We start from the raw sequence: 25,868 nt of genomic DNA on the forward strand, positions 1-25,868 counted from the left end.
CCCGCATATGTACGGGCAAGTGACCTAAACAGTGTCTACATTGGAGGATCATCTTGGAAACACATCGACACAAAATAAAGCAGTCCACAGCAATCTGATACAAAACAGGACTAGTCGCCATGTGAAATTAACCAAAATCATGATGATATGAGGAGAGAGCAGACCACGTTAGTGGACGGAGCGACAAACGCTCAGAATGACAGAGGAGCGGAAGAGCGGTGATATCCAGGAAACCCTTCTCTTACCAAAGTCAATAGGGGAATCGCAGCCAAGGGACCGGCGATTACCGGCTAGTAGTTTACATAGAGCAACAACAACAGAGAAGAGCAGAGTTAATCGACAAAACTTGTGGTGGAGAGAAAGAAAGGATTGAAAACAGTGGCTGGGATGAGACAATTGTCTTCTTTTTATAGATAAAAAAGAAGCAACACAAGGTCTACTTTTAGTTCTGCTTCAGGTTGGTTTTCTTTATAGTTTGAGTTTTGCATGCAGCACAAAACAAACCTTTAGGTAGGACAGGTGATGACTAAATGGCACTATTGTTAATTTTAAGACCCTACAGGAAATAACGTCAAGAAAAGCCTTTATGCAGCTGACTTCTTACTGCTCAATCTGAACAGAGAGAAATTAAAGCTGCTTTTCGGTTTCAAAACACTTTGAACAAAACCCATTTTGGGTGTTCTCAGATGAGGCCACACCTAACTGCAGGACAAATTGGTACAGCCTCTAGGTGGCAGTGCGAGCAGCATTTTCAGCTTAGGTACTGTTACGGTTTAAAAGAAAAATAGAAAAAAAAAAAAAATTGAATGCCATGAATTTAAATCAGTACTTTAAAAAAAAAAAAATGTGTAAGCAGTTCTCCCCCCCCATACTTGAGGCTACACTTCCTGGCTTTTGAACATTCAATCCAGCACAATGGCTACGATGTAAGGTTACAGCAGTCTTACGTGAATTATTTCTTTATTAAAGTTATATCTTTATTGAATTTTATTAGAGTGGGACAAATCAGTATAATTGAATCTACAACACTATAGGAATGAATAGAGCCAAATGAATACCTCTGAGTGTGTCAGTAAGAAGTAGTTATTATTACGAGTGTAATAATGAATTTTATAGCTCAGATGACTGTATTGGCTTAGATTTTACATGTGTACCTAATAAATCATCCACTGACTGCATTTCTGTTCAGGTCCTCTGATTCTCATTTTTGTCCTGATACTGTTAGCCTTCACTAGAGTTGCAGCTCAGCATCTTTGTTTAATCTCAACAACCTTTCATATCAGACTGTTTAAGCCGGTGTTGACAGTATACTCTTAAATCCAGGTCATAATTCCTGCTTATTGTGGTGCAGACCACGTGATCTTCATCAACAGAGAGAGTTCACTCTGTTATGGAGCAGCAGTTTGTTCAAACAGTTTTAAAGCCTTGAGGTAAAAATGTGACTTAATGTCCTCAGAAGGTGTCTGCAAGACATGAGTGATTGTACTGAAGTGGCAAGATTAGTCTCATTAATTTTTCCACCTGAAACTAAAGATTATTTTACTACCAATTAACTGCAATGGATTTCTTTAAACTTAAAATGCTTGTTCCATTTAAAAGAAATGAATTAATCTTTTTATATATAAACAGTGTAACTAGGTCACCAAAGTCCTTCATCCCTATCATTGTTTTCCTTATCTTCTGTCTCACTGTTACAGCACTGGCTGTTCATACTAAACCTGGCCAAACATTTTCCGGTGTTTGCTCTGTACGATATTGACAACAGTGAAATTTTTAATTTGATTGTCTTTGGGACAGCTTTGACTGTGAGCACAGAAGCCCCACCCCCCCATTGTTTACACCTTTTTCCTTGCAAGTCCAGGCCAATCACAGCAAAGTTTACTTAAAGTTTACTGCCATCTGAAACCGTTTGTTTCAGACAGCAGATGAGCTAAGGGGCTGCGCCAAGAAGAAAAATGTGCAGTCCATCATTACTTTAGGCATCAGTAATTTTTATTTACAGATGCTGTGCATGCAACTCCTCAGTTCACTTTTCAGTAAACTTAAGAGATTTGCTACGAGTAGCCTTTCTAATGTTTTTTATTTTTATTACTACAATCTAAGATGTCCCACACTATAATAATATTGTATGTAATTGTTGTTGAGTAACACTTTAAAGTTCCTGCTCTTGGCAACAGTGAGTCAGCAATCTTTCTACAACATCACAGCCACAAATGACAATGAGTGGGATAAAAAGACTGCAGCGGCAGCTGGAAGCCTGAAAATCTGGCTTGTCAACTCTAACATAGCCGTTTCAGCCTGACCTCTTTTCACACAGTGCATGTATGACTCCTATCATGTGTTGGCACTGCAAACGGTGCCGTTTTTAGAAACTACAAAGGAGGACTGAAAACTGACACCAGAGCAGAAGGGGTGAGAGCCGTTGTAACTACATCTTATAGGCTAGAGCATGTGTCTGGCTGGTACCTTGACCTCCGGGGTACATGCAGCGAAAAGCCCTGCCCAGCTCCTCAGCCTGAACCCGGCCTGCAGGCGTCAGCTCCCCACCCCACTTCAACACCAGCAGCAGAGATGGGCCATCCTTCTTAGAATCTGAAACAAGAAGCAGAAAGTTTAACATTTGATTTTTCTTTATATAAATAATCAAAACTCTTTTTTCTGTAGCCATACTGACAAATAATGTTGTCCATGGTGAGGTGCAACTAAAACACTGAAGGCGAGGCTCCAAAACACAGTTACTAACTGATGACACTGACATTCACTTCCAATCACTTGTGTGTATTTGTTTACATATAATTTATCTCTGTGACCCAGCACACACAACAATCGGTGTCTGAGTACGATACCTTCTTCCTCACTGGATGCTTTAGGTTTGCCATTCCGCAGGTAGGTGAGCTGGACTTTCCTGTTGATACCTGAAAAATGACCATACCTGGTGGGGGGGGATGAACACACACACCATCAAGCAAACACAACAAAGTTTCATATGTACGCAGTGAGACAATCGAATAGATTTCATCTCAAATTCACGAGTTTCGTCCAAATGTTTAGCAGCAAACACACGTCTGACTTTCATTCCATGTTTATGACAAGACGAGCTTAAGAGAGATAAGACCAAGGCAACAACTTTCAATGACACAACGATCATACACTCTGCTACAGTAAGCACTACTATTAGCAGTTGTTTCAGTCACTTTGGAGGTAAATATTTACTGCAGTTCTTTGTAATTGCGTATCTGTGTGTAAGCACATGAGAATGTGAGCAGGAGCAAAAGGACCACCCAGAACAATCAGACAGGTGGGGCTTATTGGATTAAAACGCAGTATCGGAGGATGCAACAAAGTCTATAAATAATAAGGGAGGAAATAAGGGAAAGCAGGTGCAGACGCTTATAGAAATGTGGAAATGTGGTTTGGTCTCATCTGCGTAGCTCCACGTGATTTTAAAGTGGCCAGCTCCGTAGCTCTGTGTCTTAATGGAAGCAACATGATCACTGTTTATAGCTTTTTTAGATTGAAAAAGCAGGATAGCTTACACTACTGCATAAGCTCACAGCACGCGTATAGATGCCCTTCAGACTTAAGGGCCTTGCTATGCAACGCTTAATCACTGTACATGAGCTGGCTTTCCTCTCTACTTCACTGACAGTTTAATTTTATATTTATTCATCAAAAGTCAAAAACTGCAGTTCCTCTAGTACAGGGGTGTCAAACATAAGGTCTGGAGGCCAGAATCGGCCCATCAAAGGTTCCAGTCTGGCCCAGTGGATGGAAAAAGGAGAGTATAAATTTTGGAGTTTTAACTGCGTTTTTATAACCTCATTAGTAAAAAAGCCATAAAAGACCTCCTCTACGGCCATTCACACGACGCCAAAGTAAATAAGTAAGTAATTAATAGATAAACAATTAACTGAGAGAAAGCCCCCCCCCCCCCAAAAAAAAAACCCCAAACAAACAACCAAACAAAAAAAAAAAAAAACAGGACATTTTCTGTCTATTAACAAAAACAGGACAGTCTGGGCAAATGAGCTAGGAGACATTTAATCCTCCACATTAATTTCTTACAGTCCAAACAGTCCAAGCCCAAAGAGTGCTGATAGATGTCTTTATCCTGTAGAAAAACTAAAACGTATTGTTGAGACGGCACTTCTTGTTCTTATAATTAAATGCCTAACGAATTAAATGTGTAGTTAATCTTCCTTACACCAGCAGAAAAGGGTGTTTCACTGGTCTGGCCCACTTACATCAAGGTGTAAAATTAGTTGACATAAAATGCACAGCTTCACAGCCTGCCAGAAAACACTATAGTCCTGGCCTCAGAATCGTCACAACAGATTTCCTAACAACTCTACAGTTGATGAATTTCTTTAAAACAACCTTGTTACTGGAAACATGGGTGTGGCTGCTTTAACTGGCAAATGTGCCGACATGTAACGCTGTAGTCGACCGGTGTCTACCAAGTCTTAGCTAAACTAATTAGAGACACTGAAATGGACCGCCCTGCCGTCTTAGCGTCGGTGGTGCTTTCTGGAGCGCTTTTAATGGAATCATCTGAAAAATGATAAACCCTGCTGTGTGGTACTGTCTGTCTAAGACTGTGCTCCAGTCTTCTTGAGTGAAATTCTAGCATTTTATTAGACTGTTACTAAAAACTAATTTGCACATGTGTGCATCTTTGCATTGCACTTGCACAGTTTATGAATGCAGCTTGCCAAGCAAGCTAGCTAGTGTTATTGGATAACTGAGTACTTCACCCTCTCATCCAAATGTGGTAAACCTCTGGCTTCAAAAAACAAACATAGCGTCAGGCCAAATGTTACCGCTGAGGCTTAAAAATGGTGATGTCACTGCGTTTAAACAGCCAGTAGTTTGAACAGTGCTTTTCTTGCAAATTTGACCATCCCTGTCTTTCTAATGATTTTTAATGTGCTCCTGTGCAGAGTACAGCGCCATCAAATTACCAGAATGCAGATCTGAGGCGGGAGGAAGGAAGACATTAGGAGGTTTAGAGTGTAGCTGATAGGTGGTGAGGAAAGCATGCACACGAAGTAGCACCACACACACACACACACACACACACACACACGCTGATTTACACACACAGAAACACAGTGAAATAATCAGAGACATTTGACTGTGTATGTGTCTGACGTTAATAGCTACAAATGAATGAATTTTAATGGAAATTAAGTCGACAGTTAGTGTACAAAACATTAGAAATATCTTCCAAATGCCTAATCTTAAAATGCAATAACTAATCCATCTTCTGCTTCCTTTATTTTTTAATCAGTGAAATCTGGGGGGAAAAAAAAGTTTCACAGAGTTTTGGTCTGCCTGAAACATAAAAAGATCTGTAATATTTCTAATATTTTGTACACACAGTCTAGGTTGGCTAAAGAAAAGGAGGCCAGTAAAACCTCATCCTTTGCAAGTGAGAAGGGAGAGGGTGCGTACTGATTGTCATTCAAGCTGGATTCCCTTTTGAGAGAACAGATGGGTGAAGAAGGGAAGGACGGGTGGGTGGGAAAGAGGGATAGAGGAGGGAAGAAAAGATAACGCAGTTAAAGACAAGCCAAGAGGGAGGGAGCGTCTTCATGGTGAAGGTGTCCGTTTGTGAGTATGAGAAAGTCTGCTGATCTGCTGATGACTGAGATGACAGGAGGGTGATGAGTGATGATGTGTGTGCGCGTGTTTGTTTTCCAGGTGAAATGTCACTCACATTTCCAGAACAGTCTTAAGCTGCTCCAGTTTGGACTTCTTCTCCTCAATCTCACAGTCAGTATGCTGACCCAGTTCGACCAGGAGCAGGCGAGCGATGTCCAGCACTTCCTGGAAGCACAGAGGTTTTTAACCTTTAAACTCGAGTGCTGGTGAAATATTGGAGCTTGAGCTGCACGCAGTGATGGCATGAACGCAGTGTGCAAGACGGGATTTAGACAGCTGAGTGTAAATATTTAGACAACAAGACAATGAAGGTTTGTGGTCCATGATGATGATAACGCTTAATATGTGGGAATGTTTAACAGTACTTTATTATTCTTAAAGGATTCAGTCATAATCAGTCAAAACAAACAAACAAACAAAAGAAAAACAAATATGCAAATAAGAGACAGCCTGGGAAAAAAGAAGCAGGAGATTATTAGTGTTGTCTCTCACCTGCAGCTGCTTTGGTTTTTTGAGTTTTAGCTTTCCTGTTTTATATCCTCCGTACTTTTCAAACAGTTCAAAGAATCTGGTGAAGGATAAGCAGAGGAAAAAAATCAGAAAATAATTAAAAAACAAAACATTTATGTTAAAATGTTTATCCAACAAAAGTTTGCAAAGAGCTGGAGCCCATTCTATTTATACAGTGGACAGGTCACCAGTCCATCATTGGGCCAACAGAGTGACGTGTGCACGCATGCACGCATGCACTCTGGACAGAGCGGCCTGAGGAAACCCACGCAGGCACAAACAGAAAAGCAGACAACCAGGAGTTTGCAGACAGCAGACACTGCCATCATTGACCCAGAGTTAAAGTTTCTGAGGGGAAGTTCTTGAAATAAAATGCACAGCAACATTCAACAGTGGCTGCCCAATTCAAAGCCGTGAGTGAGCATTAATTCTGTGAGGTAGCTTATAAACTTGTTGTTACCATCTGTTCTCTTCTATATTACTCCTTGAAAGTCTACTCCGAGCAATGCTTCGGGAAGTCTTTCAGGCTTATAAAACAAAATGACTGAGTGAGCATCATAAGCTGGTCTCTGCCTATGCAGCCACACACGGAGAAACCTGGAAACTACTCTGACTAATCATCAAACCATATCTATATTAATATCTACTGAGGTGTCAAAACTCATTATGGGTACAGGAGGGGGAAGGTCATCAAATGTCATCCTCTAAATGTGTTAATTTCATTCTGTGGAAAATAAATCTAATTGTTTCCACAGTCCCTTTAATAAATTATGCTTCTTGTAAATCCTGTAAATAGATGTTTCTATACTATAATTTACTCATGACAGTGAGCTGTATCTGTTATCTCTTAACAACACAAGGTTTACTTTTTTCATGTTAAATTATGTATATATGGACACGCTCATGAGTAAATTATGGGATGGGGAATATATCCAGTACAAAAATGTTTTCCCTTGTCTTGTTTATTTTTCCACATATACAGAACTTTATTATAAATTTTTGTACTTTAAAAAAACAAAACTAAGCATTAAGTTGTATGAACAGGGAAGAAGGAAGGCAACTCAAGGCTTAGTCTGAGCGACTCACAGAGGATGGCGGACTTCCATTTTCATCTTTTGCTTTGGGGTGCGGTCTCCGTGTCGGATAATGGCGATAACACAGCGCAGCTCCATCCTGAAGAAATACAAAATGAGGCAAAACACACCAGAGACTTCAAACTGACGCTAAACTGAGTTTGGGATCTCAGTGGACCCAAGCAACCATCTGTTAATGTGTTGTGTCATTTTCCCATAACTACTTTTCTTTCCTTAAGAATTATTCTGGGAATCCTTTGAGGATTTTGCATAATCCCATCTGGGAATAATTTTAAGTGAAGGCTAAAACGAGAAATGAAAAATGGAACTTAATTATTCCGTGTAGTACTAGGCAACAAAAATTTTTTTAATTAAATAAAATAAAAAACTAATTTATGTTTTCATTATTTTTGCACTTAAAAATATTTTTAAGTGCAAAAATATTTTAACATGTCCCTTAATTAAAAAAAAAAAAAAAAAATCATTTAAGGAATTTATAAGACAAAGACGTGTAGTACACACAGTGGCCCGCTCAACAACATCTTTCCTCAGAATTAGTTAATCTTTTGTTTTTCTCTACATACATGGTTCCTGAGGTTGTTGGGACGATGGGGATGTCTTCAGCCTCCATGGGGATGGACCAGGGGATGTGGAGCTGGGGGGCTAACTCCCTCATTACCATATTCCTGGAGATGTCGAGAAAAGCAGAAAAACAAACAAAATGACTAAATGCGAAGCAAAGCTCATTCCATCAGCTCTTCCTTGTGCTAAACAATCCACGGCTGTTTGAAATTGAGCATGTCCATCTAAGTCACAGTCCAGTGTTTAACACAGTATAGCAGCGACACCTACCCCAGGACTTTGGCACAGTCGTCGTAGTATTTCATGGAGTTTTTGACAAAGCTGAAGCCGTTAACGTCACAGACAAACGAATGGCCATTGGCTCTGAGCAGGTCGAACCCACACACTGTTTGCTATAATCACACAAGCAAAAGCATTAAAGACGGTTCACAGGGCATGAGAATGTAGTTAGCCGCTGAGCAGAAAACACATTCAAACAACTAAACAGGTGAAGTAGGATTTTCATTTTAATTAATTTGGTGACACTTGACATAAAGAATGTGCGTATGTGTTGTTTTCCACTGGATAGAAAATAGAGCAACTGAGAAGCCGTTTTAAGATTTCATTACGGGAACAAAATGCTACATTTCTCCAAATAACATTAAATTTCTTAGCAGTAATACATTTTTTGTTGCCTTCTGCTGCAGTCATGTGTTTTACTTTGTTCAGAGTGAAGGAGTTTCTTCTATTTATGAGTCGTATAAGATGAATTGTAGGTGTTAGAAGAGTAAGCAGCAGAAAGCAGCTGGTTACTACACTGTGTACTCAAAAAGTGATTTTAGTTCCTTTCATTTATTTAAAAAAAAAAAAAAAAAATCTAAGTAGTTTCACCTTTCACTCATCGTTTTCCCCACATCTGGAGACTCTACAAGGGTTACATAAACAGGTGTACAGTCTTTGACCACTCGAGGCACAGGAAGCAGTAAAAATAACAAGAAAGGGACCACGAGACCACGGCGGTTACACGGCTCACAGTGAACACTCACTACATTCACACATGGTGCGCTTGTGCGAGTCTTTTACCTTGAATGCCAGGCAGACCTTGCGGGCCACCAGTTTCTCCATGGCGGTCAGCATGACTGGGTAGCGGATCTCCTTCCCCTCGCTGTCCCTCTCTACCTTCCCATCCAGTGCTGGAGACTTCCTGGCCTCAGCGTGAGCATAGTCCGGGCCCACTGTATAAACCTAAGAAACAGCACAGAGCCAACGACTCAGAAGACGTCTCAGAGCAGATGAAATATTTCATTTGTCTATTCTTGACCAATATGGTAGCTCGCACCACATCAGTTCAACAATGTATAAACCTCAAATAACTATGAACGGTACCTTTACATCAGTGCCATCTGTCGGCATGAACTCCTCGTAGATATAAGAGCCAGTCTTTCGTACACTGCTTTCTGGGGAGTACACACTACTACGGCTCCCTATCTACAGCAAAGAGAGAGAAAAACACAGAAGAAGAAACCCCCCCCAAAATAAACATATAGCCACATTTAATGTTCAGCATGTTAAGCTAATTGTCATAATAAAAACATGGTATTTTTTCAGCTTCAGTGATAAACGGGTACCTTTCTGAAGAGTCTTTGGCTTCCTCCTCCGGCAGATGTTGGGTAATAGATGTAGACGTTGTGGTCCTCTGCACACACTGGTTTCTCCACAAAGGGTTTATGGAACACCTCCCCATTCACCTCAACTTGGTCCTCCCCCTCCACCAGGTTACACTCTGCACAGGGCAAGACTAAAGCTTTTAAATTCAGGTTGCCAGGAAATAGTTAAAACATACAGAAAAATCTACAGCATTGACGTTTACATATGGAATGAAATTAGTTTTGCTTAAAGATGGCAGTTAATTAGATTACTGATGTTTTCTATGTGATATTCGGTAGCAGAAATCACCACATTTAAGATTTACCATGTTATCTTGTGTTCATTCTGTTGAAATGAAAATACTTCTTTAACACAAAGTAAAAGCCCACCTTCAGGATTGTCAGGGTCTCGGTTCAGCACAGCGTAACGAGGCAGGTCGATGCCCTCCTCCTGCAGGATCCGATACACTTCCCTCCTGACATGGAACGATTGGAGTTAGTGAGCCTCCGAGAACAAACGTCACAGTTTATTTAATGTGGCCATGAGCAGTGTATGTATGCAAGAGCTGGGCAAGTCAGAGGGAACATGCAATACATGTGAAAATAGCAATGTTGTTCACATCACACAACCTCTCGCTGCTCTGATTATCCAGGAAAAAAAAAAAACAAAGATGCAAACAAATCAGATTCATGAAAGAATTTCACATTTAGAATTTCCCTTTGGCAAGCAAAAGCCGGTGTTAGAGGTTTGGGGGTGTGCATGAGGACCGTGGCAGAGAGCAATGCAAATGTTTGAAAATGATTCCCATCTCTCCTGCAAGCCGCTTCAATGAATGAGCTCACCCTTCAGTGTCACTGACATCAAAACTCTTCCAAGCAAAACAGTGAGTTTGTTTTTTTAAATACATTCTGGAAAATTCAACAGCATCTGACAAATGTACTTTAAGAGTTAAACTGATATTTTAGGAGGACCCTTTAGGCACAGCTGCCACCATCTCACTGGCGGCCACACGGTTGAGGCCTAATTTTAAAACCAGCTAGTTACGTTTTTACATTGTGATAACCTTCAGCTGTGCATGTGTGCTCACACGTACCTATCCTGAATGAAATACTGCATGTTGAGATCATTGATGAGCAGTGGATTCCTGAGTTTGGCATATTCCACTGCTTTGTCCAGAGGGAAACCTAAAAAGTAAAACATATCTTCGTCAGTACAAGCTGGACCAGCATTTAAAAATAATACAATAATCGAGATTTTTTTATGCTTTGAAAACTCTGGATATACAGTGTTTGAGTCCTCAAATAAGAGATCAACAAAACTGAACATCTCCTAGATGCAAATGTTGGAAATGTTTTTACTTCAATTCCGAAATGAGCATTTTTAATCAGGAAGTGTTTAAAAGCATTTACAGTTCGTTGAAGTTTTAAACAGTCATCACTGAAACCCTCTGACACCCAGGAGCAAAATGATGTCCTTTAATGGCCTCAGTACTTAAAAATATATAAAGATGTTTTTGCTTTCTGTGTTATGAAGTTGGTATAATTTAGCAGGGCCATGTTCAACCTGCTTTTTGAAGATGTGATCAACATGTGAGGGGATGAAATTCTTCAAAAATCTGGAAGAGCAGAAATGACTTTGGGCAATACATGTGAGGTGGTCAAAATAAATGGGTTAATAAACAGGTATTTACAGTCTGCAGTGGAGACACATCTGCAAAAATAATAACACGGGCCTCATAATGCATTCTCATTTGCTCATTAAGGATACCTGCACTCATTTAGATCAAGCAGAGCATTTGATCTAAGTGAGTGCGAGTCTGATGCTAAGTCTTAGCATAGATGCTAAGTCTGAAAACTTGGGGAAAATGCCACTGTCACATTACATGTGTGACAGAAAATAATGAGAAGTATACAGGATCTACTTTACTGTTTCTCACAAGTCAAACTCTGTCAGAATGGTGAGAAAGTCCTTTTAATTATTACTGTTGCACTATTTTACTGTACTTGCTATATGATCTCTTCACAAAGGACAGTTTTTTCCTGTGTTTACTAATGAACTGATCTGTGGTGAGAAGTATCTCATCTTGTTTAGGTACAAAAAAAAAAAAAAAAAAGGAAGAAGAATCTAACTTAAACCAGGTAAGGTTTCAACCCTAATATCCCCCAGTCATGTCTCCCTCCCACCTTCGCATTTCTCCTCATGCAACAGATGCTTCGGTTTGCAATTTTTACCTTTGGAGTGGAAGGAGATGAGGCAATCACAAAGGGGCCATTTCTCCACAGGCTCCTCCAGGATGACCTCCTCAGGAAAGATGACCACATCAATGTAGTCAAACTTACAAAGGCGCTCCAAGATCTGAGTCATGGGCTTGGATTTGGATTTCTTTGTCATCGCGCATATGCCGACCACAATCTGTCGCTCTGAGGGCTGGTGGAGCAAGGAAGAGGGCAGAGAAGGTTAAGCTAGAGAAGACAAGAGTCAGTTAACCCTGACAACATGTCTGAGTGGCCGGGCAGTGTAAAGATGGGCTTTATTACTTTCACAGTTGGGCAATTCACATTATCACAGCAGCAAAGTGGGCAGAGTAGGAATAAACTGCTGCAGTTTAAGGTAATACCCACAATAATACTATCAAAAAAGGAAAATGTGCACTATACAAGTATGTATAGTGAAGCCATGTAGTGGGCAGCATTAACTGAACTATCACTAACTTTCAGTTCACAGCACAGCTGTAAATTTAAGTTAAGCTAAAGCTTTTTATGTCTCATTAGCATTAGCATGCTAATCATTGAGCCATCTGCACTGTTGTGTAGAGATCAACCTAATTATTTAAATATTGAGATATTTGTTAGGGTACACATTTATTTATTTTTTATTTTAATTATGGTTATTATTTATTTTACTAAACATCCAAATGACATCTCTCTCCTTCAAAGCAGTAACTGTTAAAAATCAGGTGAGCTGAAGCTTAAGTAATTCTAATTCTCTAATTCTTTACAATAAAGAATTAGCATCTAACCTATAGACAGTACTGATTTATGACATCTTCGTCTCCAACTGGAAGCACAGTGCAAGCTCTTTCTTCTGTGTTCACTTGATGAGTGAGCAGTGAGGGTTCAGAGTGATCGACAGAGAAATAAGACACCTTCAGTTGCTTTTAAAGTTCCCTCTGACTGTTTATTACATTTAAATATAGATTTTTTTGGGGGGCAAAGAATAGATTATGTTGTTAATTAGTACTGCGGCTAAGAAACCCTGAAAATGATATTTGAAAAGTGCAAAAAACACAAACTGAAGCTGTTCAAAGTCCAGCTCAGAGCACTGCTACAAGTGTGATAATAAAGAGGACCACTGCAGAGGGGACAGAGCGGTGTTTAAGTTGCAGCACACTCTGTCCTCAAGCCAAACTTTGAATTACTTTTCCTCATCTGATAAGGATCCTAAAATAGGAGTTTCATCAACACCCCGTCTTGTGGGTAATGAGCGCTACAGTCCCACAGGGCGAGAAGAACAACCTTGGATGACCATTAGAACATTAAGTCAGTAATTACCCTTTCTGAAACCTGAAAAATATCATGGTTCTTGCAGCTTTGCAAATGCATTAAACATCACACGAAAAGAAACAAAAGCTTTACTGAGAAGGACACTTGATCACATTTATGGTGAACATATTGGATACAAGATTACTACACAATATAGTGTCAGCCACAATCCTATTAACCAAGCTAACGGAGACGGAGACAAAGGTTACGGCTCCTAATGAAGCAGTACTTTATAGTCCATTTATAGCAACAGGACACTAAGGCCCAGAAGCCTTACCACTGTTTATCTGCTACACTGTTCTCATGCCATTCTTTGTGTATTTTAGTTTCCATTTCTTTTTCCATTATCCAATTCCAAACATAACTTTTATAAGTTTCCAGCCCTGTCACTTCCTCATGCCTAAAAATGTCCAACACTGCAGCTTCCTGTTCTGTAATAAAATGAGATCTTCTTTGCCCACTGTAAAAGTGTATAGTAACTATATTAATATTGTACACCTGCTACTTACCGACTCATCATCATCGTCCATTTCCTCTTCTCGAAACATCTCGTTCTTCATGCCTGCGTCCATTTGGCCCATGTCACGTTGATAATTTTCATAGCCAACCACAAACTGAGGAATGTCTCTGCAGCTCCAACCCTGTTTTTTCTTCCTGCTCCTACACAGGGCTCCAACATCACACACTCCAATGTGACATGGCTCCTTCAGGTTGCTCCTGCCGTCGAAGGGGGTAGGCTGTGATGAAGGTGGCTACTAAGCAAGAACAAAACCAGTCAACTGTGATAGACCGTGACTGGGTGACTAAAACTTGAAGGCCTGGTCATAAACGAAAGTCTGTTGGCTGATAACAAGCTTGATAAAGTATGTGCTGAGGTAGGAAAGAAAGAAGAAAACAGAAAAAAAAAACAACAGCAGCTGTCCTAAGAGGTAGAAAAGATGGCGTGGACTCCACGTGGACTGAGGTAGAGAGTCATGTCCCAGCGCAGAAGCGTCTTCTTGACACAGGAAACCTCACAGCCAACATCTGCATACCATTGTTCTTGCCCTGGGAACAAACAGTACACAAATACTTTAAAAAGCACGACTAATGAAGCAGTATTTGGTAGTAGCAGAAGCACTCAGTAGCTAAAAAAGACAGAACTGTATGTGAAACACAACATTACGAGTTTGCACAGTGTCGTTACATCTACCAGTTGAGAATGAAATGGAGGGCTATAAAAACAATGATGAAACTGGGTTATTGCAATTTTAAAGGCCATTCTACCTATGAGATAACTGCAGTTTATTTATATGCAATCATTTATTGAACCACAGTCAAATAGCATTTACATATTTGTTATTGTTATATTTTTGTATCGAGAGATATTCACAATGCATGTAGTAATAATGACCAGGTACCAAAATAGAAATACAGGATTAGGAAAAGTCCAATTATGTCCCTATAGAACCATTCCATTTACCATTAAAACACATAACATATGACACATAACATATTACACTGTGTCATTATTTATTGCACAAAAACTAAGAAAAAAAAAAAAACTAAGTACACCCATGACACAGTAGTTTGCAGATTGCCTTTGAACAGTAACTTAAAGTAATCATTTTCTATGACTTCAGTCTCTCACATCGTTGTTGAGAATTTTGGCCTTGAATCTTTATAACTTTGCTTCAATTAATTGAGGTTCGCTGGCATTCATTTAAGCACATCTCTCTTAAAGGCATTTAAATCAAAACTACACTGGACTATTGCAACACCTTGACTTTTTCCCCCTTATTTTCAGTCATTATGTTGTAGATTTGCAGCTATGCTTGGGATCATTGTGCTGTTGTATTTTCATGGTTCCTGTGGCAGCAAAACACGACCAAATCATGACTTCTCCACCACCATGCTTGACAGTTGAAATGAGGTGGTTCTGATGATATCCTCTGTTTGGTTTTCTCCACTATGGATGTTACTGGATCACTCCTACAATTTGGTGTCATTTCAAGATAGTAGATAGAAAAGTCAAGATTTTCATGATTTTATCAATTAATGTAAAATAGGGGTTGTTAAACTATTAGAAAAATACACTGTTCAAGTCAGGATATTATGCTATAACAACTGTCCAAATTCTCCACATGTGATGTACGTCAAATCTTCCCCCGTTACGAGACAATCTCACCTCTATTACTAAGGGGTTTGAATGTACAGTCGCTTTCATATTTATGTTTTCTAACAGCTGAAATGAATTTTAAGAGGGTGTTAATAGATAAGTATTATCAAAGAACATGAATGATCTGTTTTGAAGTACAACCTAGCTTTAATCTAAAATATGTGAATTGAAAAGAAATTTTAATGCAGTTTGATCTATTTTGTTTCATGGCTAGGGCTTAGCAAAAACAAAAAAAAAAAAAAATTGTACAATCTCATACTACATCACTATATGAAATGCTTAATTCACCCTGTTTAATGAAATTATAATCCTTTAAAATGTTTAAGAGTTTCTAACATTATTTAAATAAAAATACCTGGACACCTGTATTCACTTTTGGTTTTGATAACAAGAGCATACGCATAACATTTAAATACAATAAAGATTTCATGACAAGTTAATATGTTCCTAGCTGCGCCTGGCATAGAAAGGAACTACCAGTCCACCTTTTTGAAGTTATTCATACTCAAATTTCAGAGAGAGCCATAACTCAAACGGCTATAAAGCTTGCTTATTTTAATTCTTTCAACAGCACAGGATAAAAAATTGAAAATAAAATCATTCCGACGTACTTCCTTTCAAATTTACTATCATTATCGTGTAAACACAACTTGTAATAGTTTTAACACAGTCTTCCTCACATGGGCAGTCTCACTGCCTGACATGTTTGTGGTTTAGATACCAAAATATGAAAGGATTTATATTACATGATTGCACGGAAAAATATTCAAACTAAAAAGGTTTTATAGGGTAAACCTCTACAAGTCATGCTTAAAATAAATTAAAAACACTCAAACATTATGCATATCACATCAATGACCAACCTGCCCAGTAGTGTGTGCACGTTACCATTTTAGTATGCAAAGCACTAACAGGGTAGATGTTTTATGCTCAAGTCATGTGATGCAGAACCACACATGCAAATGCACACACAGAAGACAAAAGAATTTGCAACATGTTTATCATCCATATGATCAAGATTACAAAAACAATATCAGTTTGAACTGTAAATAAGGGTCACAGGGTGGGGATGTTATGCTTTAACACATCAGTGAACCATTTTGAAAGAAAAAAAAAGAGTGACACTTCCTGTGGTCCTTGTGAATGCAAGGGATTGCAACAGTGATAATTGTTACCGACCTACTTGGTAACTGACCTTAAACAAAGGTAACTGGGGGTGTGGGATTTTGGTTAAATAATTTCTGACACATATAATTGCATTTTATGGTAGATGTGGGTCACAAGTATAAGGCAAGCTTTCAGAAATAAGTAATGATCAGTTTTTCACTTCTGTCACAGGGATTCAAATGGCACTGGATAATAGGAATGACCCCCCACAAGTCTTATGGTTTGTTCAGCTGTAACTTTGCAAACCTAAGCTGTGCTGCCATGTTCCTGCTCAGACTTTTTCTAATTGTACTGTCATGAACTTTAACATTTAACATGGTAACTGTGGCCTGTAGAGTCTGAGCTGTTGCTCTTGTTTTGTTTTTTGTTGTTTTTTGTTTTTTCAGTTTTTCTGACATCGGGTGAATTTGCTTGGAGGTCCACTCTTTGTGTCTTGAATGATTCTCACTTCTGATATTTTTCTACCTTATCGTTTGTTAACACATTTGAATGCTGCTAACTGCCAAAATGGTGAAAACACTTGCTGATGATAATCAAGTGAATTTGATTAGCAGCAACTGGCTACTACTCACCCAAATATTTATGTGCTTACCCTAGTTGTTGTTTTTTTTCACTCATTGCTTTTGCATTTTAACTAGTTTGTTAAATTAATAATGGCACAGTATGACATCTTGTGTTGCAGTTTATCTTAAGTTGTATTTTAAGAACTAAGGAAAAGATCATTTTTACACCCTGATACATAAAACCTCCCAAATGGAAGAGGAGGTATTTAAAAAAAAAAAAAAAAAAACTGTAATTATTTTTAATATATACAAATATGAGTTCTGTATGAATCATCTAAAAAGCCAAATAAATAGGAGCTTTTTTGTAGATAGTATGAAAGGGGGAAAAAACTACCATCATACAGGAAGCATGAAACACCTTTCTTGCTTCATTTTATGTTTTGATGATGGTGATGGAGTGAGTTATCCATTATATCAGGCCAACACCCCCCCGAAAGGTGGGCTGAGTTGATCTCTGGTGACTCTGAAAGACTAGTTGCTGTACTATTTTCTAATTTTGTCTATGTAAATGTGTATGTGTATATAGTGTCCTGTGTTCTGATAACAAAATTTATATCTCTTGGCAGCTTGTGTATGTGAATACTGTAACATAAGTTTCAGAAGACTCCTCCCATGCCAGCATAATGCTGACCAGAGCCATTGGATTCCTACATTGTTGGGAGTCAAGGGTTCAGGTTTTTCCTATAATTTGTCAGTCATTGTGCATTGCTATTTTTTAAATCCTATTTAAGTCTATTCATGTTCATTCCTCGATGTTTGACATTGCACTTATACATATAATCTGTGGGAGACAAATCCTTTCAGCATTGTGTCAGCAAGGGAATTTGGCATTTTTAAAATAAAAAAATCCTGCCAAATCAAACATAAGGAATTAAGTGCTGAGGAATCCCCTTGTCATTACAGAGCAAGCAAAAGAAGCTTATACTAATAATGTGCTGTGAGAAAAACAGAGCAGCCATCAGACAGATGTGTGAGAAAACAGAGTTTTGTGCCAGACTGATGCATCAGTGAAATCAGTCCCAGCTTTATCCTCACTGCAAACTCTCATTAGACACTCGAGGAGCTTAAGCCTCCAATTGAATTTAAACATTTAATTGATAGAAAAAAAATCTTTAAAAGATCCTGTCATTTTCATAAATATGAGCCCATGCTGTAGCTTAGGTTTTTTTTTTTTTTTTTTTTTTAGATGAATATCTGTTTTCTAAAGAGCCAGTCTGGCTACTTGTTGTTTCCATAACGACAAGGCCCAAGCAGAAGCCAGGCCTTCCCTCTATCGAGTCACGTGTACATTTAACTGTGGCCTTGACTCTAGCTAGCATTTACATTCTTAAGATAGAAAATACAAACAGCTCGATACCTATCATATAAATGCATACAAAGACTGTTTATGATGTCCGTGTATGGACATGCAACCTGCGTGAAGCTAAATCTCAAGCTTCAGACTGCTGTAAATGGTTTAAGGCAGTTTTATTGCCTAGTCTTGGGTCTACATGATGCAACTGAGTGAGAAGATCCCCAGTATGATTGTGTCAGACACAGTTCTGTTTCACGCTATGCAACATTTCTCCTATTTACAGTAATGTTTTTTTAATCTGTGCAACCATTTCTTTCGCCTTTGCAGCACTCACTGACTGCACACAGGAAACAGGAGACAAGTCACGTGCTTTATAACTCATCCCACGTGACACTACTCAACCTCTCAAATCCTTTACTCAGAGAGCGTGTGAAAACAGAGACTGCATAAAGGCACGAGATGCAGAAGTCTGTAAAAGTAAGTCAGGGGAAGGATAGAGAGAAAAGAGAGTCTAAAGCTGAGATAGTTTACATGTGAAATGAGAAAATAAGATTTTATTAATATTTTGTTATTAGAGTAGCCTTCAGCTTATTGTAGAAGTTTATAATTGAATTGTACTTTGTTTACCGACACTTCCACAACTGCCGGGCTATTTCTGAATACCTCTCACTGAATGATAATGCATGTGGAACTTTATATTCTGGACAGTCTTAAGTTTTGATACAGATTTGACCCAGAATTTGTTAAGTTTTAGTTGATTACCTCTGTTCTATGTGTTACCATATGTAGTACCATGAACAAGTCTAAATTAAAGTGTAGATCTTCTACTTTTCCAAGTATTTTCATCAATGCATTCATTGTTTTAGGTGTCCATAGATCTAGAGATCTCAACCGCTCCGATTTAGATTTTTGCTCTATGAAGTTTATGGTCAGGGTTATCAGTCAACTGCTTCACAACATGCTGATGCATAACTGAAGGTTTAATCTCCCAGAGGCGTTCGAGGAAATGGAACCCAGAGCTGCTGCCTGCCATCGTCTTTGTTGCTGCTGCTGTTTCGCTATCGCCACTCTTGTAACAATGGCCAGAAAACAATGGAGTTTCAAACCATTCACTGCTAATGTGGCTTCCCACTAGCAATTATCAGTAAAGCTTTCATATTGAGCAACATCCAGTATATTAATGCAAGTATATCTATGAAAGGCCACAATCATCTGATAATATCAGCCAACTGGTATACATCATTCACAAAAAACGCAGAACTTAATGCAAACAAACTCCAAGCTCAATATGTACAAGTAACGCCCATAAAAACTGGGAAGTGCAAACGGACACCAAAAAGGTCACACACATTACTTTTTCTACATTTATTATTGCAGGAAAAAAAGGAATTTATTACAGTTGACTTGACAGTTTATTTAAGAAAAAAAAAAAAAAAAAAGCTGATTTATCAGAATAAAAGACGCAGAATGAAAGTGCTCGCTTTGAAACTTCTGTTTACGACTTTCATATACATATACTTGGTCATTATACCTTTGTGAATTAAGTCAGACAGACAGTGAGGATACAGTCCCAGCACCTGTGGCTCAGGTGAGAAGAAAGTGGCCTAACCATAGTGAAACCAGTTGCTTAACTGTTCAGACTTGCAGCCTAAGCATTTTGATATAATAAGCATCTGTAGGGCCACAGCTTATCTGTTATGTTACCCGAGACCACACAATAAGTACGCAAAGCTGATGTGTCACACCCTCTTAGCTGAGCCAAAACCCATGAGCCATACGTGAAATGAAGCCAAGCTTAAAGTAGAAGCTTGCTAATGTATGAGATTGTTATGTCCACAAACAGAACACAAACCCAGATCCAGATCTCTCATCGGTATAAACACCACTGCCATGCTGACCCATCCACCCGTACCAAACCACTGATTCCAGGGGAAAAGTTGTCGGGAACAGACGAGGCAGATCATATCAGCTCTCAGTGATGGCACATAAGCCAACTGCACGCGCCCCACAGTCTTTGAATGACTCTAAGAGCTTATTTAAAGTCACTTCCACTCACATGCGGAGCAGATTATTTTAGTGGCACAGTTAAATGCTTTGGCTGCTGAAGAGCAGACGCGTCCCTCCCGTGTCCTGGACTTTTAGCCAGGACGGACGTAAGCTGAATCCCACACGTGACCCTGGCTACCCTTGGTACCCAGAAATAACCGTGTCCTCTTCTGCAACACACAAACTAAAAGGGGAGGAGTCAAGGCAGGGAGTTGGGAGGCCAGCCACTGCCCAAAGATAACTTATCATTACTGACCTCTGAGGCGATGACAGGTCGCAGTAAAGCAAGTGGAAGCCCTTCTTGCTGGCCAGAGGGTCAAAGAATTCTAACAGATATAAACTGTAAATAAACATCTATAACTGCTGTGAGTAACCGACAGTGACCCTGAGGTCATTCAGCCTTTGTTACACCAAGGTCATGACCTTTAGCACGCCACCAGTAAGACAGAGTTAAAGAACAGAGCGAAATATAGCGTGACGGCCAGAAACACCTGAATGCAAACACTTCACAGCAGTGCAAGTTTTAATTAGCATTCCAGATTCTAGAGTTATTCTAATATAAATAACTGGGCAGGGCCTGAGCAAAGGCTCAGTGAGAGCAGCGCGTGCATTTGCTATCAGCTTTCTTAGCACCACTGCCATTACAATATTTCGAGGTATAGTGCACACTAAAGATTGGATTGGCATTCATGAGGTATCCACGGTGCGTACACATCGGTAGTAAGCAATGCCGCTGCTTACCACCTATGTCTAGATTTAATAAATGGTTAACAGGCAACAAAATAAGACTTGAGTGAGATGAGTGAGTGTGTTAAATATAAATTACATAAATCCTGAATATTTAAAAATAGAGTAGAACATTTATTTAACTTTAAACTTAACTTAATATTGTGGCAGGGACACTGAGCTACCCTGAGGAAAGGAACCTCAGACTCTGGAGGGTTTTTGGTAAATGTTAAATGGACTGATTCTTATATAGCACTTTTCTACTCTACCAGAGTACCCTAAGCGCTCTATACAACATGCCACATTCACCCAATCACACCCATTCACACAAGCAAACAAACTTCTCCATCTGATCTGGGTATTGGAGCTTGCCTTTTGAAGCATTTTGCTGGGATTATTTGAGAAATAACATCTTGCTGTGGGATAAAGACCATCCAATAAGTGCATGCTTTGACTGCAAGAGTTACCAGATCTCAATCCAATATAGCAGGATGCAGATGCGGAGGAAAGGGAAACTGGATGTGCAGATGATAAATCTGTATCAACTGTGTGATACCATCATGACAATATGGAACAAAATCTCTGTTGAATCTATGCTATTATGGAGTCGGCCAGTTCTGAAGGTGCAAGGGGGCCCAATACAAGCAAGGTGTACCTAATGCAGTGGCAAGTGAGAGTATTTCATTTATTTATTGAACTTTAGAGCATCACTCTCTGTTGTTAAACTAAATAGAAATCTTATATCTGTCAGTACCACCGAAGCTCCACTGAAGTCACATTAGTTAATGTTTCTCTATAAAGCAGAACAAACAGACATAAACAAAAGCACCACACACAAAAATGACTACAGCATCCTCTCCAGTCTGCCGGTTCTTTTGTTCCCCTAGGAAAAATAAAAACCTTGCTCGCCCATAAATAAATTAGGCAGCTAAATTATAACATTCCCAGCTGTCACCTGCAGCTCCTTGTCCGGGGGGGATTAGTCATCTCATCACAGCAGCACCGGAGATCAGCAGCTCCAATAAAAGGCTTTTAACCTTTGAGACAATCTGCCACAGTTCGCCGGTGTCGCCATAATGACGGGGAGGAGTCAGTCATTAGTTCAATTTAGCCATCAGCAATTCTGTGATTAGCTATCAAATGAGAAATACAGAGACGTAATGTGCGGCTGGACTATTTGTTTCCCATGGACTGATTGAATAGTTATTGGCTCCCTTTTATTAAACACAAAAAACTACTGAGTCACTGAAGCATAATTTTTGAGATGGTCCAAAGAAAAGGTTATTGTTCTCCAAAAATTGTTAACAACTAAATCATTAACAAAGCTGTTAATTATTATATTCAATAAAGCCTCCTGTTGAAGCACAGGTGAACATCAGCCCTGAAATATATCACCGTGGAGAGCTAGATAACATGCGTGTGACGTTTTTATGACACAGCCAGTGGAACAGCAGGTACAGCGGCCACTACAAGATTATACATTTATTATGCACTGAGCACACAATTAGCTTTGCATGCAAATACAAATTGCCTTCACTGGGGGAAAAAAGAGCCCATAAAAGGCTTGCCAGTATAAAGGTCCACTACTTACATACACTTATCAGAGTGTTACTGCAGGACACACGACCTCTGTAAACTAATAGGTTCATTTATGTTAGGTTGAAAGATACACAACCTGGTTTTTCCACTATTACGCAGCTTTACTGGTTTACTTCTCATAAAGGAAAAAGCTCTGAAAATGGCTTTAGGGGTGAGAGGACAGAGGAATCCTAAAGAGTGAGTAAAGAACTGTGTGGCTACCTTACACTGAACCCAGTTGAGCAGGGGTGTCAAACATAAGGCCCGGGGCCAGAGGCAGCACAGCAAAAACTGGCTGGCTTTGGAAAATGTGCAGGAGGGCAGACATTTTGGACTTTTCACTGTATTTTTATTACTTTTACAGCTCTTTCTACTGATAAAGAGCTCACCTATGGTCACATATACAATGCCAAAGTATTAGACAAACAATTAAAAGTTCATGTTTTTCAACTATTTACTATAGAAATGTGTGATTTGAAATAAACCTTCTCTCTCTATATGAGGAGATGCAAATAACAAAACCTTTGTGTTCAAAGATGATGTTCAGATTTTATGCTCATCAAGCCCAACTCATCTCAGTTAGCAAGAAGAGAATGCATCCCAAACAAGAGCTCAGCTCTCAGACAGTTTTAAATGTTCAAAGTCTTTTAATATATGATATACAGTTGGTAAGTACAGCAGGGCTGTTTTTGTAATCGTGACCTGACCCAACTGTCTTGATACAGTTTTGACTTTAATTTGAGTTCAACAAAAGCTTTGTTTTATTATTACAAAACCAGACAAGTTATAGCATGTGATGATTTGGTTCAGTCTGAAAATGAAAATACATAAAGAGTGGCCAACATTTCTTAAGTTGTTTTTGTCTTGGCTTTGGCCTGGTAAGTGTTACAGGGATTGGTAACGTGGATAGACAGGCTGTTTTAAAAACATTTCATTAGGCTGTTTTATATTCTTTCATCTTAAGTGAAGAAAATGGCCTAATGAAATGTTTTTAAAACAGCCTGTCTATCCACGTTACCAATCCCTGTAACACTTACCAGGCCAAAGCCAAGACAAAAACAACTGATTACTGTTCCAGGTAAGTCTGGAGTCAATAGATCCTTTTATAGCGATGTAAAAAAATGCGGATCTGTTGAACACCGTCAGTTAGAACAATAGTTTGTTGTGAACCAGGTAGCGTTTAATTAGGTGAAGGGTTTTGTGTGGATCGTTTTTCTTTTTTTAAATTCCTTTTTTCACAAGAGTTTCACAAGAGGATGTGCTCCAAATGCTCAAACGGAGGACCAGACTGATAATAGTTGTGATCTTTGTTTACAGCTGACTCGTTTTTTCAACTTCTGAACCAAAATAGTTCGACAATAAATTGAATAATAAATAAATAAATAAACAAAAATAAAGACAAACAATTTTTTGTTTAGAATAACAAAAAAAAAAAAAACGATTTCCGTATTCATTGGACACAAGTATTCGCCTTGTTAGAAGCCACACACACACACACACACACGTGTTCCTAGTCTCTTTGCAGTGTGTTTTACATTGAATTCATGTTCAGGAAATGGTTCAGATGAGTTCTGATACTATGGCTTTTGCACAATAGCAAATCCCTCGTTCTCTAAATGTTTTGCACACCTCAACAGGGACAAACACTACAGGTCTCCCTCCGCTTTCGCTCCAAAAACAATGAATGAGGCTTTTGGAGGTTTAGAAAATGGGACCGTGGCTCCAAAGAGAAACGAAATACACGCACAAATCAGTGCGTCAGCCTGCCCACCACTCAGCACCCCTCACGCACACGTACACGCCGGGTACAAAAAGCTGCGCTGCTTTTCTTAATTTCTACAAAGTCCAGCAAACAAAAAGAAAACACACACCCACACTTTCTCCGAACACACGGCTCCGCCGCGACGAGACAACACAAAGCGTTAAAGTGAACAAGTCTTACCAGCGGCAGCAGAAAACAACTGGAAGTCAGTCAGCTGCTCACTTCCTTGTTTCCGCTGACTGACCCGAGCTGAAGGGAAACGGCTACTACCTCTCTCTTTACTTCTGAACTGCCTGTGAAGTTGTAAACGACATTTTAAGTTCACGTGAGGTCAGTGCTGGCGCTTTGCTGCTGCTGCTTCCTTCCTTTTTTTCTCCTTTTTTATTCGGAAGGTATCGTTTGTCAAAGCTGTGACGTTACTCCCACCTAGCGGCCAAATTGTGCATCGCTGCAGACAAGGTGAGATGAATAAAAGGGTATAGTCCAGGGGCGATTTTAGCCCATTTTTGGGGGGTGCTTCAGCAAAATAAATCAAAGCACCCCCAAAGATTTCTTACTTTTTTTGACAATATTTGCTGTTTGTGTGACACACTTATAAAAATATAAAAAGCATACAGTACTTGGTTGAGACGTAACATTTTAACAAAAATAGTATAGATACCCCCCCCTCCCAAAATGGTTTGTTCCAGCTCGGCTCTCCCCTACTCTGGCTCTAGCACCTGCCAGAGCGATGGTGGCTGAGATACAGCAGAGAGGAGGTGTAAGTGCCTGGCTTAACACAGGACATATTAGCTGCATTTAACCTTCAGTTACTCTTTATATAGTTAGGTTAGGTAGGAGTCAGACCATGTTTCTTTCTTGCTCCCATTGAAATTTATATAGCCTATTTAAAATCTAAAACTTAAAATTGTTTTAGCCTACTGTTGTTGCCACGTTCTTGTTTGAAATGGAATAAGAGAAGCTGCTTATTTTGTCATATGTGCATGTGCCGATATTAAACCCAGGAACAACATTCAGGTAAAAATGAAAGAACAAATGATCCATCAATAAAGGATAATGTTGGATCAGTGTTTCAATATTTATATATTTTATTAGATGTACATGTGGTTTGGTTATTTGCCTTTTGGTTGAAAGTACACTAAGAGAGGACTTTTTTTTTATTAGTGATCTTAATAATATTTATTTTTTTCAAATTAATGTAATTTTTTCATGTAATTGAATACAATCTATTTGTGTATGATTGTCAGTCCAAAGAGGGAGAGAGGAAAGGGAGGAACGTGAGGAGGAAGCACAAGGTCAGGAAGAAACAGGTAAGGAAACAGACAGGGAACAGTGACAGGGACAACAGAAACTGTTAAACTGCTTGAGAGAGTTGACCACCAAAAAGTGACAGACAGATTTGCCAACCTCAAGGTGCAGCGACATAGGTTAAAATAAAAGAAAAAATCTGCAGAGCCGTAGTAGTATCTGCAGTAAAGTTCTTTTCATACATTGTACCATAGGCAAAGTTGCCTCCATTTTTATCATTTTTTATCAATATTTTGTACATTTCAAGGACTCTATTTTTGGAGTGTATT

At 39.1% G+C, this 25,868-nt stretch overlaps 1 protein-coding gene across 8 annotated transcripts in view; it reads right to left on the reverse strand.

Annotated features, from left to right (window-relative positions):
• The window catches only part of LOC120730169 (inositol hexakisphosphate and diphosphoinositol-pentakisphosphate kinase 2-like), a 47,163-nt gene extending 22,490 nt beyond the window's left edge, over positions 1-24,673 (reverse strand). For 5 of the 8 annotated variants that reach the window (XM_040026362.1, XM_040026361.1, XM_040026360.1 and 2 more), the window contains exons 1-16: positions 24,472-24,673; positions 13,507-14,044; positions 11,687-11,882; positions 10,549-10,639; positions 9,845-9,930; positions 9,437-9,591; positions 9,195-9,296; positions 8,892-9,053; positions 8,100-8,221; positions 7,832-7,933; positions 7,261-7,347; positions 6,157-6,232; positions 5,720-5,829; positions 2,847-2,932; positions 2,467-2,592; positions 246-290 (exon numbers count right to left, since the gene is read on the reverse strand). In XM_040026362.1, the coding sequence (XP_039882296.1) occupies positions 246-290; positions 2,467-2,592; positions 2,847-2,932; positions 5,720-5,829; positions 6,157-6,232; positions 7,261-7,347; positions 7,832-7,933; positions 8,100-8,221; positions 8,892-9,053; positions 9,195-9,296; positions 9,437-9,591; positions 9,845-9,930; positions 10,549-10,639; positions 11,687-11,882; positions 13,507-13,578 (1,618 nt within the window). In that variant the 5' untranslated portion in view covers positions 13,579-14,044; positions 24,472-24,673. Of the gene's footprint in view, positions 1-245; positions 291-2,466; positions 2,593-2,846; positions 2,933-5,719; positions 5,830-6,156; positions 6,233-7,260; positions 7,348-7,831; positions 7,934-8,099; positions 8,222-8,891; positions 9,054-9,194; positions 9,297-9,436; positions 9,592-9,844; positions 9,931-10,548; positions 10,640-11,686; positions 11,883-13,506; positions 14,045-21,906; positions 23,454-24,471 lie in introns of those variants that run through there. The other 3 variants (XM_040026358.1, XM_040026359.1, XM_040026363.1) reach the window with 3 other exon arrangements.
• Positions 24,674-25,868: the final 1,195 nt, after the last annotated feature.

This window comes from Simochromis diagramma, unplaced genomic scaffold (genome assembly GCF_900408965.1).
Source record: "Simochromis diagramma unplaced genomic scaffold, fSimDia1.1 OVJJ01000293.1, whole genome shotgun sequence".
NCBI classification, from domain to species: domain Eukaryota; kingdom Metazoa; phylum Chordata; class Actinopteri; order Cichliformes; family Cichlidae; genus Simochromis; species Simochromis diagramma.